The following is a 19725-nucleotide window of genomic DNA, read 5'->3' as shown; positions in this document are numbered from 1 at the left end:
CATCTGGATGAAACTGACAAAAAAAAGACAATTAACTGGTACTAATGCAATAAAAGTCAGAGAAAGATGTCAGGTTGTGTGCTCCATAAATACCAGCAAGCACCGTCAAGTCCTGATTATCAAGATTTCACCTGGAACATCTGTGCTAGCCCTTCGGAAAGCTTACCAGAGAACATTTGCAAGGTCATTTAAACATTTACCATTATTTTATTTTGCATTTTACACCAATATAAATATATTTTTTTACATATTCTGATTATAATCTATTATGCCTCTATCTTGTCACTGTCTAATTCAATGCACTTGACAATATCACGATCATATAAACATTAACTGTAGAGAGTCATGGTTATAGTTAGATACGGAAGATCACAATGAAAATATGTTCACAATTAGAAGGAGAATACAAGCAGAAAAGGACAAAATTTAGTCAGACAAGAGCTCTGGAGACAGTTTCGCCATCGGGGGCAACCTTACCTTGGTCAGTGGGTATGAGGGGGACATCTTTGGAAGAGGGCGACACACATAGTATTTCATTCCCGATTACTTGACCTTCGACCTCCGTCAGGTTCCCAAAAGAGCAGGTGATGCCAGCTGAGAGATCAGGGACATCACTCACCCTCACAACCAGCTATGGGGAAGGCAGGGAGACGAAAGAAAGAGAAAATGATGCATTCTGGGGCCACTGTGTCACTTTTTATAGCTGACACTGTGAGAGGGCTTTGGTTTCCTAAAGGTGAATAAGGCCAAGTTTATCTGCAAGGCCTGGAGTTATGAGCTTCTTGATGTCTTGCAGCCTACACAGAACAGTAACTGACAGCAGATTAAGACATCAAAGAATTTCAAAGATGTCCAACGCTGATGTGTGATTGACGACAAGAGAGATTTTAATTGGAAAAACAACACCAGGATAGTGACAGATAGGACAAGATCTTTGCTAATCATGCTTATTTGGTTTTATGTCAGTCACTAAACCAGGGATATTCGGGACAAATCCTAACCCTAACCCCTGGTCATACTGGGCAATCTGAAGTACACAGTCAAACCTACCTGTTTGTCTTCAGAAGCTGGGAATGGGCTTGGGAATTCAGTGAAATGCAATCCCTGCAATCATGGAGAGGGCAAACACCCTCCACAGAGACAGGCAGCCATAATCGGAAAAGAAACCAGGGCCGTGAGCTATGAGGCAGAGGCTCTAACTTCCATTGAATGCACAGCAGCATAGCAGAAACAGACTTTTTCTGATCAAAAAAGGAAATTCTATCAAGAGCATGAACCTTTAGAATACCAGTACAGCTTCACACTGCAAGGCACCATTATTCCTATAAATATATTCCACAAATGAGAGTGTTTAATACATTTTCTAGCCAAGTGAAGTAGCCTGGGTAATTATCACTGTGGCATTTCAGAGCCCTATTCTGTTACAACTATTTTTATTGCAGTATGCGATGTTTCCGTTTGTTTTATCCTCCTTGCCTGAATGCTATAAGGGCCTGATGACAAGGAAACATGCTTTTTAAAAACTGCCGTCTTACACTAGCACGTCTTTATCAAAAGCTTTTCCATTTTTTGACGTTTCGTAACGTATTTAAAAAGTCTTTTAGTTGTAAAAATCACATCAATCTACAATCTTTTCCTCCAAGTTCTGACTTCATGGCATGCCCCTAACCCTCTTGTATGTGACAGCAATTAGCTTTCACTCTATCCTTGCCTCATTCCAGACAAAAAAAAAAACTCTGGAAAGAAAGGGAAGCACATCTTCTCCGTTTGCTGCTGGATGAGAATGTGTTGGGCTATAGAGCTCCAATACCACTGATATTGAAACTGACAATTTACAAAAGAGCTTAGGTGTTTGATTTATACGTTCAGAAAAGAATGCTTAATTAACAATATTAATAAAATGGCGGAATTTGTTTTGTGATTTTCAGGACTTCCCCACCATGACAGTGGTATGGCTTGTTGTCATGGTGATGTTTCCTCTACTTTGGTGTGGAGGGAGAATACAAGTGACCCTGTTGTTGTGTCACATTCATCTGTTATGATAAACTAACACGCTTCAGCTTTTACATGCTGGACAGTAGCACCATGCTGTTTCTTCGATTCACAGTCTTTAATCAAGCAGAGATGTGTGTTTGAGACCATTCTCCTTGAATGTAGTCATAAGATCCTCATTACTCTATCCTATGACACCCCTGCCTGTCTTGGCTCAATGCTTCCAATGCAAAACAAAACATAATAAGTAATCCAAATAGGTAGCTGCATCAACTTGTAGGCTGCAAAGGAACAGGTAAAGGCTGATAAAAGGATAGACAAGACAAAGTCTGAACAAGGCTCTAAAGCCAAAACGTTGTGTCTCTTTTCTTTTCATTTCAGCATGGGATAAACCTTTATCTGTTCCTTTGCATAAAAAGTAATACGTTTTTTCACACACAGTTTTACATTCTTACACTAGTTTATAATTACCATTAAATCCAAATGTCTAAAAACCATGCTGCAAAATGTTGGTTTGGTTGATGATCACAGGATGTGGTGTAAGTAAGAGGAACAAGTCTGGAGTCTGTAGATCTCAAACTCAGATCCTGAATGGCCTTCCGGATTTTATTTTTTGATTCCATCCAAGCTCTCTGGTACATAACTGGTCTAATTATTTACTAATTCATTATACTTCTGTTTAAAGGTATTTCATAGGTAGCTGTACCGTTAATCAAGTAAATGTTTTGAGCAATGAACCCAATAAGAACTTAAGAAAAATCCTATACATGTCTAACTAAGTAAATAATTAGGTTAACCGATTAATTGACTATTGAGGTTGGGGAAAAAAAGCAGACGGCCCTCAAGTAAGTGAGCATGAGACCTCTGTTACGGACTCTCCTGCATTCCATTTAGTATAGGCAGGAAACAGTCCTGAGAGCACAGGTCCAGTACTGTAGTCCAGGAGGCTGGAGCTTGGGATGTGTCATTAGCTAACTGACAAGCGGTTTCCACTAGAGGTGAGGCACAGCAGGCCAACAGCTGGGTGTTGAAGTGGGCTGGGGAAGAAAGTACTTGCCATATTCATATTAGAAAAAGAAAATCCCCCCAAAAAAGAAGCCTGTGTAGACCCATGTGTTCTTAAACCTTACTGAAAGTGCTAGGGCAGACAGAAGACGGAAGTCCAAGTTCTCTAACCACTAACATTTCTGTATGCAGGCACCCTGCCTGCGAGCTTGCCCATGAGTGTGTTTTTCTTTTTTATGCCACATAAAATGGAGACACAACTACTGTAAGTCCATCAAAGTCATTTCACACCCAGTGCAGAAGGGGATAACAGCCCCGCAGGAGGTCTTCTTGCAGGGACAGTTTCTGAAAGGCTGGTGAATCTTCCTATTTTAACACCTATTGTACTCATCCCCTGCCCTTCCCCTGTCACAGTGTTGAAACTAATGCTCTGTGATCTTGTGCTGCTCTGCGTACAATATACAGTACATGTCACACCACAGCACTCTGCCAAAAAACAAAATTTTCACCCTACAATATGATAGTGACCATCGACCATCTGCATCTTTAAAGGTAATCTGGACTAATATCTTTCAGTAGTACCAGGATAACAAAAAGTGCGAAAATGTTGACAAATGTCCATCTCAGAATGCTCCATTACCAACTACGTTTTCTGTAACACTTTACTTGAATTAGACTTAAACAGAGTCAGAACTCCATTATAAAACTACACGGTATGATAAAACAGTATGCATAAACCTTTACAATAATTTATGCAAATTGCATTACAGCCTCACAAATGTTTCTAAAGGTTTTTAACAAAATGCATTTTCAGCTGAACGCTAAGATCAGAACTCCAGGTAGAGAGAAAACAGATGATGGCAGACATCATGGAGGATTTGAGCACTGACCAGAAAATTCTGGGTCACTATCAGTAGTCCCGGTATACACAGTAATGTATATATAAAATGTCATTTTGCTATATGATTTCAATGTGTATTTTTAACATTTTTCAGTTTACATGAAGGAGTTATGATGGTTTTTTAAGTCTCATTCAAGTAAGGTTTTTTTCTTACTAACTGCATAAGGGCCGCATGGTGAGGCAGGAGGAAACTTAGACTGCCAGTCTGGTCTGGCAGCGCAGAGTGAAAACTAGGGCCAGAAGTAGAGTGCACTTCTTCATTTCATGACACTACCACACACAAAAAATGAAAGTGATTTCTTTAGGAAATCCTATTCTCAAGTCATTTCAGAGTGTAAAGACTGAAAATGGCTGTGGAGCAGGAGAAAAGACAGGAAAATTACACCTTTTCGAAATTCCGATGATGGAAAACGATTACCCTGGCTGAGGTAAAGAAACAGGAGATGCGACTGTGTGATAGAGATAAGCAGCCGGAGGAGGAGGAAAGAGACAAAGTGACAAAGGACGAGGAATGATCTTCTCCGAGTTGAAAAATGGAAAACAGAAATAAATAATAAAAATGAAAACATGGTGGTCTAAAGAGGGAGAGAAGAGGCGATGAGAGAGAGCCCTCACAAGACCACAGTGCAACTGAGTGTTAGTGGGGCCTTACCGGCACGCTGTGCTCGGAGACGGCAATGCTGTCGGGGTGCACTGTGACTTTTACACACTGGCTGATGGTGGCGGCAAAGCGAAAGGGCTCCTCAGCACGTTCACAACGATCCTTCCTTGAGCACCTGGGGAAAAGACAGGAAAGGGAATGATCACCAGCACGTCGTTAGTCGATTCCTCAACAGCTCACAGCAGGATCATTGACACATCACACCCGTGATACTGAATTATTGGCCATTATTGCACAGATTATTTGGAAAAGTCTGCTTTTATCGGAGTCTGGAACATGAAGGATAAGAAGTATGGATGAAAGTATTACTGCCCATATGTACCCCCTCTCATTATACCCCCCCTGCTATAAAATCCTTCTTAATACTACATAATGGCAGCTAGTCTAATTGGGCTCCAATTATGATTAAAATCCTTTAGCAAAATCTCAGCTATAGCCGCGTCCCCTGACAGTGCTCCGTGCCTCCATGGGAGGCTCCGAAATGAATGGGTTGGTGCTCCCCAGCTGCGAGGGAGCAGGGATATTGATTTGGCGCTCCACCCTCTCTCTCGTTATCTGCCATGGAGATCCTTCTGCCTCTGATCCCTGCCGCTGACTTGTGCACAATTAAACTGTCAGAGCCTCATAAGAGGAGCTCGCTATACATAAGCATCCCTCCTGAACCACCAGCGGAGAGGAAACCAGGGTGTATGCTTCAAGCCTCCTCCAGAAGAAGAAATGCCTTTGTTGACTGTGCACCTTTCACAGCAGGGGAGGGGACAGAGTATGTAAACTACACATGCACAGGCACAGATATTTATGAACCCATCACAGGCCGTGTGCCATAAAATCCATCTTCAAGGCGATGTTTTCCAGTCTATAGGTATCCCTATACTATGCAGAGATTTTAATTTGATGAAATTGAAATTAAGAATTCTGCATTTCCCATAAGGATGATTTAATGCACAAAGTAAGTTCTAAGCTTTTTTGATGGGTTTAAACTGACAGCTCTAAATCCTTTTCATTGCTTTTAACACAGTATTTAAAAAAATAGTTTTTTTCCACCCTCAAGAAGGAAAGACAGGCTGTTCTAAATCACTGATGACACAAAATCATCTGCAGTAGGAGCACAGTTTTTTTCAAGTGTTTCCACACTCTTTGCATGCAGCCTCTAGACTGTGTCTGTCTTACTGGCTTCTCTTCAAGGCCTGCCTTAGTTAAAGTGGATGCTGCAGATCCCAGAGGTTTCTGAGTTAGCAGGTTGTCAGTCATGGCCTTTCAACTGGCCCTTTTTGTGCTCCAAGCCCTTGGTTTACAGCTATGGCCTTCAGTGCGCTCTCTTGGGTGGGGAAGGGGGTCAAGCCATTATGCCTTTCCCAAAGGAGTAAAGACTGCCCTTCCCCCCACCCCTGTCAATCTCACACCTCGAGCGTGTATTCATCCTGGACTTAAGGCCAGTTTACTGTCCTCTCTGGCCCTGTATCCAATTATCCAGATTGTGAGGAGCTGTCCTCCACTAAGTGGGGGCCTTTAAACTCTGAAAGGCAGTTAAATATTTCCTCTAGCCATTTAACCCCTGGCCTACTTCACTCCATCCCAGAGCCTTTGCCCAGGCCGTGCAGGAGAGCGCACTGTGGACTCCCGAGCCTTTCTGACACACACATCCCCTCCGGAGAACATAAAAGGCTTCTAGTCAAACACATCTCAAATATTTAAAGGGGATATACAGCAATAACCTGCAATGCCAACAGCCCAGGGTAAATGTTACATTACATTGTAATAATAAAACACATGTGGGTTTCCTAAAGAAGTACAGTAGCCTTGGAACTGAAAACACAAAGGTTTCTTTCCGAAGAAAGAGACCATTTGGGCTATCTCTTGTTACACCCCAAAATAAGCAAAACTCCATGTTTTGGAGTTTTTTTCCCCAGCCGTTCCCATTTAATAAGAGCATAAGAAGGGCTACAAATGAGAAGAGATCATGTGGCCCCATTTTGGTTGTTTGTAGCTAATAACCCACAGTCCACGTGTAAGAACCTGTGCTCGCCATTGATTCAACGTACTGAATACACCGTAAAGAAATGTCACTCCTTTTTTAGTTTGCTGTACATCCTGTACTTGTCAGTCTGCCCTGAGCTGACGGGAGGAATTTCACCCCAGTAATTGTCGCTGCATTGTCGACCCCTGGGTCCTGTGCCACTGACTTCTTTTCAACCTCCACACAGATAAGCAATTATGCTGTCGGAAAGCAGGATCCTAATTCCAGCCCATTTCAGAAACAACGCTCTTACGGTGAATGGTGCAGACTGCACTTGACTGGGAGACTGCTGAGAGACGACCCAGGAAAACGTTTGCCTAATTCACGTCGGGATCACCCCTGGGGCTTCCTCTTATTCAAGCCAGGGCTAAATTAGCGTGCAAAAAGCCTGCTGATTGCAGCTCGAACATGGAGCAATCACTTTTTTTAGGGGATCTTAAGTCTTCATGCCATTTTCCCAAATTGCAGGGCGCGCCTGTGCACTTTCCCCATTGTTTGCAGGCAGGCGCAGAACACTGCCATCGGATCCGGATCTGCTTATGAAAGGACACAGCTCAGAATGACAGAGGCAAACGGGCAGAGAGGGAAACATCCCTGTGCATTTAACGCCGCTTAACACAGATCAGCAAATTACCGCTGCCTGTTACTTTCTGTCATTCCGCCGCAATCGCATGCAAATCGTCTTGTCAAGTGACCCTACATTTCAATTTGCTGGCCTGTTTCAATAAATCTAGATGTATTTAAATAAATATTGGATTTATCCAGCCTGGCCAGAACAGAGGCTCTCCATTACAAACGTCTGTCAGAATCCTAAATAACCCTGTGCTGGGTCTTCAAATATATGCCAAGCTATGTTGTCCCAAATATCAACTAATAGCCTTTTTTACACTGCATGATTCAGTATTTCAAATGATTTACTGAGGGCTGTTTCCTAAAAAGTGCATGAGCATTTATTCAAATGTGATGCGTGGGGGAATGAGGCACAGCTTTGATTGAACAGCAATGGTTTGTGTTGGGAAAAAAAAACAACTACTGGCACTAATCTCAGTTCAGTTAACAACAGCTCCAAGAAACATGGTTTGTCTTCTTTTTTTTTTCTACCAGCCATGTAGAATCCTGTCCTTATACATTTTTAAAACCAATCTCAGGTAATTCTCACTATGTTATCTGTCTTAATGTGCCATTTGACACCATTTCATACTGTATGTGAATCTTAAACCTTCGTGTGAGAAATTTGTTTCAAAATGAGAGGATGATGGGGATCGTAATGTGGCAGTAGCAGTACACTGCTTGTAGGCTGTGCAGGTTATACTTAATGGTCCGGATGTTACTAGTTCAAGGCTGGGTCATGTCACTAGGTGACTGTAACTGGGATTTCTAAAATGGATTAATCGGCCAGGGCCCTTGTGGCTGATTTATCAATGTAATTGTAATTGCTTACTCCTGTAACTGGGTGGGCAACAACAGAGAGAGAGAAGCTGCTATTTGAGTTGGCTCAAACTCACCTTTTAGGTGGTGTGGAGCCTGAAGTGTGTTAAATGATGAATGGCTTTGCAGGTGGAAATGTTGGAGGAGCATGGTCATGTCTCTTTCTTTCCCAGGCAGATTAAAGCTGCAGCTGTACGAAACTGCTTGTCTTCGGTATACAGCAAACTGGGAATGCATCCATGGCAAACCAATACCTCTACTGGGCAGTACAGTGCCAACTGCTTGGTTTGTGCTTTTATTTTTTGTTGAGAAGTCCACCTATTTCCAACAATCCAAAAACCCTGCTATCAGTAATAACTAAATATGACTGGGCAAGAGATTAGATCTCTCAACTGCCGAAGCCATAACAACAGCTTTTAAATCAGGAACTATATCATTTTGTTGTTGGATGCAATGTAAAAAACATACTTACAGCTGCAATTCTCCTCCTGTAGCAGTCCATTAAAATCCAATAATGTTTCCTGCTCACCTGTGTCACTCTCCAGAAATCTCATGCTGAACTAATAATTCAGCATGGGGTGACAATATAAAACAAAAACAAAAAATAGTGTGTAAAAAAAAAGTAAAATCAAACCAAAATGCACAGTCTTTATATTAATCCCAGCTCATTTTTATTCTGAGTCCGGGGATGGATTTGATATGTTTTTCAGGAAATGTCTTCCAAAATAGCTGATAAATGCAGCTGGCATATTTTTATTTTTCCAGCTTTCAAGAAAGAGGCAACAAATAAACTTTACAAATCCCCAATTCATGAGAATCTCTGCCTGCTACCCAATAGTGAGAATAAGTTGAAAAGACCTCTGTCAGCCTGTAATATTAACTTGAGCAGCCAGGGTGATAACTGTAAGACACTCTTAATTCTCTCTAACACTATGGGAAAGAAGTAGATAAGAACTTCCATCTCATTTCCTGAGACAAAGGTACAGTACATGGAGCACCTGGTGCATTTCTTAGTCTGACCACAGAGTGGCAGTGTTTGCTACTCAGAAGAGAGGAGAATGTAACAGTTTTTCATAATTCTTACTAGAACAGGATTTATGAAGAACAGGGAGCAATATGACACACACCACAAGCTCCTTTCTGCTGCCTGGTTGGTTCTGTGAAGTCCTGGTGGTATGTTCACAAAGCATGGCACCATGGAGTGTTCACTGACTTTTACTGCATGGCACCACATGGCACCACATGGACAGCAGATCACAGAACATTATATTACAGGCACAAGGATTCAGGAAAGACTGTAGACTTGACCATGTTAGCAAAAATATAGAATATACTGTACATGTTTATATGGGGTAGTTTAAAATGAGATTATAGAGGAGTTTAAGAGCTTTGAAGGCTTTGTTAAAACAGAAGGCAGGTCAGCAGACCTATCGCATCTCTTCTCTCACAGACACTCTCCTTAGGCTGTTAACTAGCTGTCATGAAGTAGTCTCAGCCATCAGAGCGTTCAGTTGAAAATGTTACACAATATCCTACAGAATTCACTCTTCCCTCTCTTCCCTTCCCTCTCTCTCTGTAACTGAAACCGGTGCGGTGGTTGCTGCAGTCTGTAGAATACATAATAATAAAACTAAAGTTTGTCATTGGACTGCTGATAACTAATTTTATTTTATTTTGTGGTGAGTTTAACAGCAGTTTTCTAATTTTATTGCTCATCTCGCCTCTGTTCCTGCAGGTGTTTTTTCCAGCAAATCAGGGCGCTCTTTTCAGTGGCCCGATTAAAGTTTACTGTATTTTGAAGTATTACTAGTTCATGTGAAAAGACAGAGTAACATACCTTGTGTATGACGAATCAGAAATCATATAATATAATGGCTAGTGTCTTCTTGGCTTACAAGCTGCTGTTGACATGTGGCTTCAGTTAAAAGGTGTTAGTTTTGACTCCAATGGCAAAGGAAAAAAAAGACATAAGCAGGAGCCTGGCACAAGCACAGTTTCCACTGATTCAACAACCACTGCAAGCTCTAGAGAAGGCCATGACTGACAATTTCAAACTGGCGAGTAAGCAGGACAAGGAAAACTGCAAATACAGTAAAAGCTTCACTGAATTTGGATTTACATGGACTAGGGACTCTGGGTATCCTCAGCTATGGTGTGTCCTATGTTGTGAAGTTTTATCTCAATGCAGCCCTATACCATTCCTTGTTCTCCAGCATCTAGAGGATGAACACCATTAACCTGGAGACATGGGAGCCACACAAGCCCTAGTGTTAAGAACTGCTGCCCGTTTTCAGTTTTAAACCCACTTCCACATATTATTTGTTTGTGTCCTCTGGTTTATGTTTCTCTGGTGAATCTGAAGAAGTCTGCTGGGCTGATTTTGTCAGTGCCTTTGAGGAATATGAATACTCGAACCCGGTCCCTTTGTACTGTAGTTTTCTCTGTTAAACGCCCAGTTCTTTTAGCATAAGACATTCCTTTAAGCCAAAAAATGTATCTGATGGCCCTTTTCTGAGCTGATCCCAGAGCAGCAGTACAGGTCTGTTTCTTTCTATCTCTGTATCTTGGTAAAAATTGTACAAACGATGATTTACATGATGTACACAAAATAAAAATATTTGAGAGGGAGCTGTGTCACTGTGTGTTGCCCGCAAAAGGAAGGACTAAAGATGAATTCCACACTGAAAGGCAGAAAGAAGAAATGCAATGTGTGGTCTTTTCAACAGCCCAAACTTTGTGTTTCTTCTCTCTATTTTCCAGAAAGGAATCAATATGTACTTGTCCCTAAATGAAAATATGCACGCAGTATACGATCCTATATCACATATGGGCCCAAAATAGACTCCCTTCTTTGGAAAAGGGTACCCTGAAACTACTGCTGTAAATAATATCAGTTATTATTACACATTCAGCCTTCATTATGATTGGGAAACATACAGTATGTGAACTATAGAGCAAACAGTATTTCTATAGCCTTTCAGCATGGCCTCTTCAACACTGCCGCTTTATAGACAAACCCACGAATTTGTGAAATCTAGCACCTGGAGGAAGCAGCTCAATACTGCAGACATGTGTGGGCTACAGTGGTGTGAAGGAGCTGGAGACAGCTTAACAGGATTCTTTTAATAAGGAGCTAAATTGGTTTAATAATAAGAGGCTTACGAGTAATGCAATAACTGGATCAAAACCTGACCCGTCTCAGATCTATAGCATGAATTAAACAATGCTGAGGAATTGCTCTACTGAAGATCTACCTTCTTTCTTTCTGCAATTTGAAAATGTATGGGGGGGGATTTAAAAAAATGCAGAATTATCCAGTTTACATAACGGAACATGTAAAGAATTATACATACATTGTAACAAAAATGATTGATTTTATTATACAATACCTTGAACTAATGAGAGTCTGAACACTTCTATGTGTGATCATTAATCTGTTAGAACTCAATCAGACGAAGTGAGACTCTTCTTTGCACTGTTTTGTAGAGAGGGTTTAGATTTTGTACATGTTGATGACACAAGATCCCCAGTGGACCGCTGACGTCACCCTGTCCCGCTGTTTCAATGCACACGTTATCAATAGGTGGCACCCCTGAAGCCAGTGTTACTGCCCTGATGCTCTTGCTTATATGCTAATGACTGCTGTCACATTAGGACATGTGGGTATATGAGTATTGTCAATATGGGCCACAGAACAAACTCCCAAATGGATTTGTACTCAACAAACCCATCAGTGAATGTACACCACTCCACCCTGTCTGAAATATAATGCATGCTATTGTCTACATTTTCTACTGATAACTCAGAGGCATTATATTTGACAGCAAAGTAGCCTTAAATGGAGTGCAGATGTTTGTCAAAGGGGTAAAGAAAAGAGATGCTGACAAATGATTCTCTTAAATTCATCTGCACATTTCTTTAAAATACCTCCCAAGTGAGATTGGTAAATGTAATCCTGAAGGGTAATAGGATCACTTAAGAAGGACTGCCAGCAGAATGGACAAATTATTTCACTGCATTTAAACTAATTACATTGATTTGTTGATGTAGTTGTGACTAAGAAATTGGCTGCTCTTTAAATGTCGCTTTGCTCTATTTCCTCTTGAAACAAGAGAGCTAATAACCCTATACAGTGAGTAAAAAAGAGGCTTCTTATTTTTAATTTCAGATTTTTTTTTATTTACACTACAGTATTACTGTATGTTTTACTTTTTAAAAGAATTCGCAAGAGCACTGCCCAAACCTGCTCAAAGCTAAGTATTTCATATCAAGAAAATATTTCTTTTTCCTAAGGATGGAAGCCTAAAGCATGACTCATACCTTACAGGTACCTGAGACCATCTGAGATTCCGACAAATTTCAATATACACAGTACCTGGAGGCAATGTTCAGTACAAATTACCAAATTACTTTGCAACTCCAAACATTTGCTGGACTGATAGCTCCTTAGGGTTACGTTCTTCAAAAGTACAGTATATATTAGATTTTTAGTATGTATTAGATGCAGTCTGTTATATTTTTTTTTCTTCAAAGCCTATTTTCCCCATATTAAAAATCAAATTGCAAATGAAAGCAAAGCGTGACCTACTCCTACATCAGACTCTTTTCTCACTCCAGTCAGCTGACAAAGCTGAATTACCAGCCCCCCAACAGTTTCTACGTCTTTGCTGTGGAACAGTAGGGCAGGCCACAAATTCAGTTCATTTCCAGGGAATTTCTCTTCTTTTTTACGCTTTAGCAACAAAGCATTCTACAAGGCAGAGATTTTTTTTTCATTCAAACCAAGCCCAATTAATTAATTGGTCTTTTTGTTATTTGGCCATTCTTTGATTTTTCGCTTTACTTCCTCATGATTTTTAAATTTACTCCCCTCTTGAATCAAGGGTGTCTTTTCAATCACAGACTGAATTTTCAGGATGAAAACTTTAAATGTAATAAATACATCTAGCAATAAAAGTATTCAAACCTAAGAAATTGGACCTTCGAGAGACTTGGAGACAGAAACACTGTCTGAAGATACCACAGACTTTGCAGTTTATCTTTATAAACCTGATAGGAACCTTTTTGAAAACGTACTGGAGACCATTGTACAGTTTTCATCTTTAGGATTTAACCTCCACCATATAATTTGGAAAAAAAGATGCTGTACTGTATCTATCCTGACAACACTAGCAATAGCCTAAGAAGGAGAATTGCATTGCAGTATAATTTCCTGTGGCACAGCAGTACAGACTCTATGCCAGTGTGATTTAAGTACACTTACAATATAGTTCTTTTGAACCACAATCAAACCAGAGACTGCCTTTGTTTGACTAAGTATGTGGCATCAAGGAGTGCTTTCTCCCTGTCTTGAGGCTTTCACGAAATGAACGCCAGCTGCTGGTAATTAAAGGAGTTTAAAATCACGCAGTCCTGAAAAGGAAAGACACTACATCTCCAAACTATCCGTCAATTCTGATCGCTGAGAATGTCTAATAAGCTGTCATGTTACTAATTACCCACCTTGCGCGAAACGTTTCAATTGCACTCCAACAAAAAAGGTTGTTTAGGGAAAAAAAAAATCTCAATCATGTTTCTCGGCAAGAGATGGTGATCAAAGAAGTTGTGTTTATGTGTGGCAACTGAACCATCTCAAGTGTCTGTGAATGTTGATTCTGCAAAGAATAAGTCTTAATAAGAAGGGCCCCGACTGTTTTTGAGAAAATGAGCAAACAGAAAAAAAGAAAAGAAAATCATATCATTAAGTCATCATTGATATGGGTAGCATGCTCCTGTAGCATTCTAAAATACAGACTGCAGCTGTTCTGAACACAATCTCCAGAGCACTTCGGCACAAGATGCAGAACAGCATGGGTGCAGAAGCTTAGTGAAGGTGTTCTAAGTAAAGGTGTCAGGATACTGGACAGTGTTGTTACAGATTTAAATGTGAGCATGTGCTTTTTAAACTCTAACCTCATTTTACCTCTTTTGTGTAAACACAACAAAAGATTTCATTCAAAACAACTAAATTCATATATGCAGTTTGATGCTTGACTGTACACAATACCAGAGCCAGTTGTTGCTGCTGAAATGCCAGAGATTCCCTGCCAGGGGGCGCTCTGTCTCTTAGTGCTCACTGTGTTTTGATCCTGTTCGAGAGTGTCACGGAGAGCACAGTGAGGGAGTCCTGCTCTTATTGCTGTGATAGTGCTACATGCTATTCTAATAACTGCCACTTCACACAGACAGAAGACACTTCTCCCAGACGAGACCTGTCTTAGGTTCTGCACAGTTCTTGTTCTAGACAGAGTCCTGTGTTGCTCAGTCCTGCTTTCTGCTCTAGAGCTCTGCTCATGTTGCATTACAGTTAGTAGGAGGCAACACACCCTGTCTCCATCCTAGGCATGGTGTGTAATAAAGCAACAGAACTGTGCCCTCAGGATATCTTTATTTTTAGGTGTAGGGTTTTATTCTATCACCTCAAGGCACTTTACAGTCATGCCTTTACAGTCATTATGTCATAATCTGAGATATTTAGGATGGTCATCTCTTCCATGATTAGTTCACAGCCAAAATCTAGGCCATCTTTCCCAGCTGCTAATCTCATGACCTGGATATGGTGAAAGGTGCTTCTTTGCAACAGAGTTAACAAAGGGGTGTCGAATCCTAGTCCTGGGTGGACAGTGTGTCTTCAGGGTTTTATTCCAACTCAGCTCATAATTAGATAATCCAGGTGACAACTGACTTAAATGGACCATTTTAACAGCTTCTTCCAGTCTTTCAGGCACTGCTGCTTCAAAGACACCATGAAAACCTGCAGAGTCACTAGCCTTCCAGGTCCAGGACTGGACACTCCTAGTCTAGATGAAAAGCTAGATATGTAGTCACTCTAAAGACAATGTTAAAGCCACAGCAGCTCATGAGGCCAGAGCTCTTCCTGGGGTCTGCAGCATTGAGGGGAGCAAAGAACTCTCCCACAGATGGGACACGTCCATCATAGGCATCAGCCCCCAGCAGTACTGATTCTCACTCATACAGCTGGATGGACTGGAGCCACTGGGGTAAAGGACCTTGCTCAGGGGTATGCCAGCAGTGTCTGTAGAAGGGACTCCACCCCATAACCTGTCAGATATGAAACCAAGAGCTTCCACTACACTATGCAACCCCAACACAGTGAAGAAGTCACATGCAAAAACTAAATCCAGACCAACTCATTTCAGTGCCAACCAAACAGCTCCTAGAATATTCTGATCACTGACCCCTTTGCCTGCTAAACAGAGTAGAGAGAGTAAAGATGGTATCTAAAAAGTAAAAAAAGTAAAGACACGGAAGTATAAAGAGCATAGAGTCGTAGAATATAAAAAGCAAGTAGAAAAAGTCTTAGGTGTATAAAGAGAGTAGAGTCAGTAACGACACTAGCATATAAAGAGAGAGGAGGGAGTACAGACTTTGAGTATAAAGAGAGTAAAGACAGCAGAGCATTAACAGTCAGGATAGAAGATAGAGGCTGAAAGAAAGCCAAGCCAGTAAAAGCAATAAACAGTGGACTCACATGTTGTGCAGCACACACCAGCCGCAGTGGGGATCCCCAGAGCTCAGGCACTCTCCACAGGTGGAGTACTGTTCACATGACTCGATCGGGACCCGTGTCACCTGGAACACACAATCCACACAAATATTACAACACACGAGTCAGACTGCACTTTACTACAGGCTCACTGAGCCAGCACTCACTCACAGAAGATGCTTTAAAGCACACTTCACAGCACACAATCACTGCCAGCACACTCTACAACACACACTCACAGCCAGCACACTCTACAACACACACTCACAGCCAGCACACTCAGCACACACTCACAGTCAATACACTTTATAACACACACACACGGTCTGCACACATTACAACACCCTCACATACTAACACACTTTACAACACACACTCACAATCAATGCACTTCACACACACACACATGGCCACGGTTCACCTGGACTTTCTGTTAGGCCACAGGCCAGATCCCACCCCAGAAGCCAAGCTGTCACATTCAGAGCAGTTACCTTTATACAGTAGCTGTATCAGGTTATGTTCTGCTCTTTTTATTCTTAAAAATGTTGGCAAACATGAAATTTCACTGCTTCATTGGAATGTTGATTTAACTTTAGATTAGATTAACAGTCAGGTTAATATTAGATATTCAGGTTGAAAGATTCCATAACCAATGATAAGAAACTGTTCAGGCAGGTGATTAAAGACTGATTTGTTGAATGATGCTTGATGGTGGACACTCTGATAACACAATACAACTGTCATTATTCCATACATACTGTATACAGGACATACACCTAATCTGCAATTACAAATAGCAAATAATTTGGTGAAAAGCATCAAAGAGTCTAAAAACAATTAACAAATGTGTACATATTATTAGATATGATTGCATTAGAAACTGTTGGGTTTTCAAGATCCAAAAGGAATGTTGATGCACTATTTGTGAAAGTTGTGCAAACATTTGCAAAAGACATTAGAACAACTGCATGCATAATCCTAACAGCAGCTCCACCCTACTTGCTGCAGTTCAAACAACTGTTCCCAATAAACTACGGATTTGTGCTCCATCACAGAATGCGAAAGTTTCTCGTTGCTTGTAAAAACGGTGTGAATGACAGATGCAAGTGCTAGTGAAACTCAACAACTGCCAGACTTTCACCGCCTTATATCTTTCTAACCCCAACAGGGGTGTCAGCAGCTGAGGCACAGTTGGTCAATGGAGCTCTCCACCATGACAGCTCCTTTGTGAGTCAGGTACAGTGCACATGCTCACAAGCAAACAGGGGGACTGTACAGACGCTGCCACAAAGCAAGCACCCTGTAAGTGCAGGGTGCCATCATTGGCCTTTCGCGACAACAGACACATTTGAATCAAATGCATCTAAGAAAGTGAATGGTTTTGAAAGTCAAAGGACACCATGTTGAAAACTCTTGGTAGGGTCTTAACATCAATAGGTATTTATCCGTGGTATCTTAATATGCTGTGCCGGTTTAAAATACATTTCATTAAAGCAAGAGGAATATACAACATCTCGTATCAAAAATCAATTTTCTGTTTAAACTCTGTAATTATATACCAGAGCAAAACCATTTTTAAAGATCTTAAAGTTCAGCAAGCTCCTAATCCATTAGTTCAATTTGCCTATGTAATTTTATATTATAATATGCATTAAAAGAACCATTTTCTGCTTTTCCAGTAAAATTAAAATCTCTATACTAATTACACTGCTGTGAAACAATTTTATAGCGTGATTGTTTTTACAAACTTGCAGAGGAAACTTCAAAGATATCAGGAATTAAAAGAGAAGGAATCATTTGCACCACAGGCAGAGGATAAAATATTTTCAAACCATCATTATCATTATTGATTACTGTTGTTGTCTGACTTGCCTGAAGTAATTTCGTTGTGTTCTTGTACTGATGTGCCTGGATGATTTGGCCAGTTTGCTGTTTGTGATTCTCCCTACCATCTTTTAGGGTTCACCTGTAAATGCACTTTTGGAGTTGCTTTACGCGATAAAACAGAGCTAAATGATAACCTGTGCTAATCAATCTCCTGCACACGTACTGTGCTGAAAGCCGATTAAAAGCAGATGCTTGCTGTACCCTAAGTCTCCTGGTTTTGTGCTTGCGTTTCAGTGTGTTTGTGTCTGTGTGCGGTTGCAGCTTTTGTTTTTTAATCATTTGTTGTCAAGCAGAGGAATTACAATGGTGAGGAACAAAGCAAAAACACACGCTTTCAAACGGCTGTGTCTGGCAGTCTGGAACTATTTTTTGAGCCCTTTTATTCCTCCACCTTTGCAGGACAACTGATCCGTCAGTCTAATGACAGGCAGTGCGGAAACCGCAGAGCCGTAAGTGTGCTCTGAGAGCAGGCTGGGTACGATGTCCTCCACACAGGCCCAGTGGTGTCACTCGAACTGCTGTGGCTGCCCATCGCGAGGACTCTAGTGAAGATGACAGGCAATGTTATCATCTAGAGAAGATAACATTCTTGGCCATCACTGTGAAACAGTAATGGCACCATAAAAAGGCCACAGAAAAATGCCCAAACTCACTGCTCGCAAACTGATAACACTTCTGCCACTATGACAATTTCAACATATCCAGCAGCCACAAACTATTTACAAATGGAGACTCTCTGATCACTTATCCAGTAAAGGCACTTGCTTGGAGCACAGGTTGAGCTCTGAGATTCAGATGTTGGAAGTCTGAGCCTGGATCATATCACTAGGCTGACTGCGATGGGATTCTCCATACGGCTGCGCAACACTGGCACTGAACCACAGAGGGTAAGGCTGGGATTAGTTAGCCAGGCCTCTTGCAGTGAAGGATGTCATGCGTCTACAGCTGGCACCAAATCTCTTGCATGGAATTTGGAGAGCTTGCAGTGTCTCAAAAGATGAATGGATGGGCATTTGGAGCATACACACACAAAGTATTAGGACAAATAAGAAGACAAGAAAGGTTGCCAACAAGTGGAGGACATCCAACCAGTTTGGTAGATAGTAGCTAATTGATCCAGGGATCTAGTCCAGGTGTCTCACAAAAGAAATGAGCAAATATGGATTAGTATCTTGTTTAAAACGGTGCATGGATCCCATCTGAAAAGAGGTGAGTATACAGTAGGTGTATTGTAAACCAGGTCAGCTCTACAGGTCAACGTAAATATTAGGAGGAACATAAATATTATTCACAAAGTGCTGATGTTGACATTCTTGTCGCTCTCGGATATACAGTATAACAGCCCTGGGAAGCTGATGACATAATGAGAGATATATCAGCTACTACAGTACGTCAGGACAAAAAAATGAATGGGAGATGCATGTCCTCACAGGATGAATGCACATGTACGTTTCATTCATATTCCCAGACGTACATGAAATGAAAGAAGAACTGTACAAGGCAAAACTAAATTGACCTAAATCTGCTTAAAAAAGCTGCAAGTTGGTCTTGGGGAAGGGAGCAATTTTCCTCATACTTTTAACATTCTTTATCTTATTCCGTGAATCTACAATGTAATTGAACAAACAAAAGGTTCATTCAGAGGGGTGTGTTCAAAAGACAATGGTGTTGATTGGAGATGGAAAGGCACAGACGATTTTCAATCAGTGCCTAAGAAGAACTCTTAGCTCCTTTGTAATCTCCACCACTCGGCAAACAGAGGGATCATTAAAGCCTTGCCTTTACTGATACTGCTCCCTCTGAGACTACCAGCTCTCTGAAAGTCATGTCTGAGTGCCTGGTGTGAGCCTGCCCTGAATGATTTTGGAAGCTCTTCTTTCTTTTATCATCACTATCATCACCATGTGTAAACTGCGACAATCCTATAGCAATCAACACTGATGCCTGCATTTCTTTGATATGCTCAAAGCACCTGTTCTGTTTTCTCAGGCACTGGTTTTGGAAATATATACAGCAGCCCAGCAAACTAAGAAAGCCTAGGAAGCACATCTCAAAAAAACTTAAATAAAAAGTTGTTATTTAGATGCCACAATTAAGTATTTTGCTCAGTAGTACTGTTTGGAATATTATGTTACTGGTATCAGAAATATAAGAATTTTATTGGATTTTTAAAATCAATTAACTCAGTGAGAGGGCTGGGGATTTTTTCTTGACGACTGATCACTGGAAAAAGGTTCTCTTAGCCACTCAAATTTGGCATCCTTTATTAAAGCTTACCATCTTTCCCA

General features: G+C 41.0%; 1 protein-coding gene across 1 annotated transcript in view; it reads right to left on the bottom strand.

The window, feature by feature from the left end:
* Nucleotides 1–19725, bottom strand: part of plxna2 (plexin A2) — a 226267-nt gene that overhangs the window by 89608 nt on the left and 116934 nt on the right. The window contains exons 5-7 of the mRNA XM_015342690.2: nt 15536–15636; nt 4551–4674; nt 478–631 (exon numbers count right to left, since the gene is read on the bottom strand). Coding sequence (XP_015198176.1) covers nt 478–631; nt 4551–4674; nt 15536–15636 — 379 coding nt within the window. The remainder of the gene's footprint in view (nt 1–477; nt 632–4550; nt 4675–15535; nt 15637–19725) is intronic.

Source organism: Lepisosteus oculatus, chromosome 5 (assembly GCF_040954835.1).
Source record: "Lepisosteus oculatus isolate fLepOcu1 chromosome 5, fLepOcu1.hap2, whole genome shotgun sequence".
NCBI lineage: Eukaryota > Metazoa > Chordata > Actinopteri > Semionotiformes > Lepisosteidae > Lepisosteus > Lepisosteus oculatus.
This window is presented reverse-complemented; position numbering and strand designations above follow the sequence as displayed.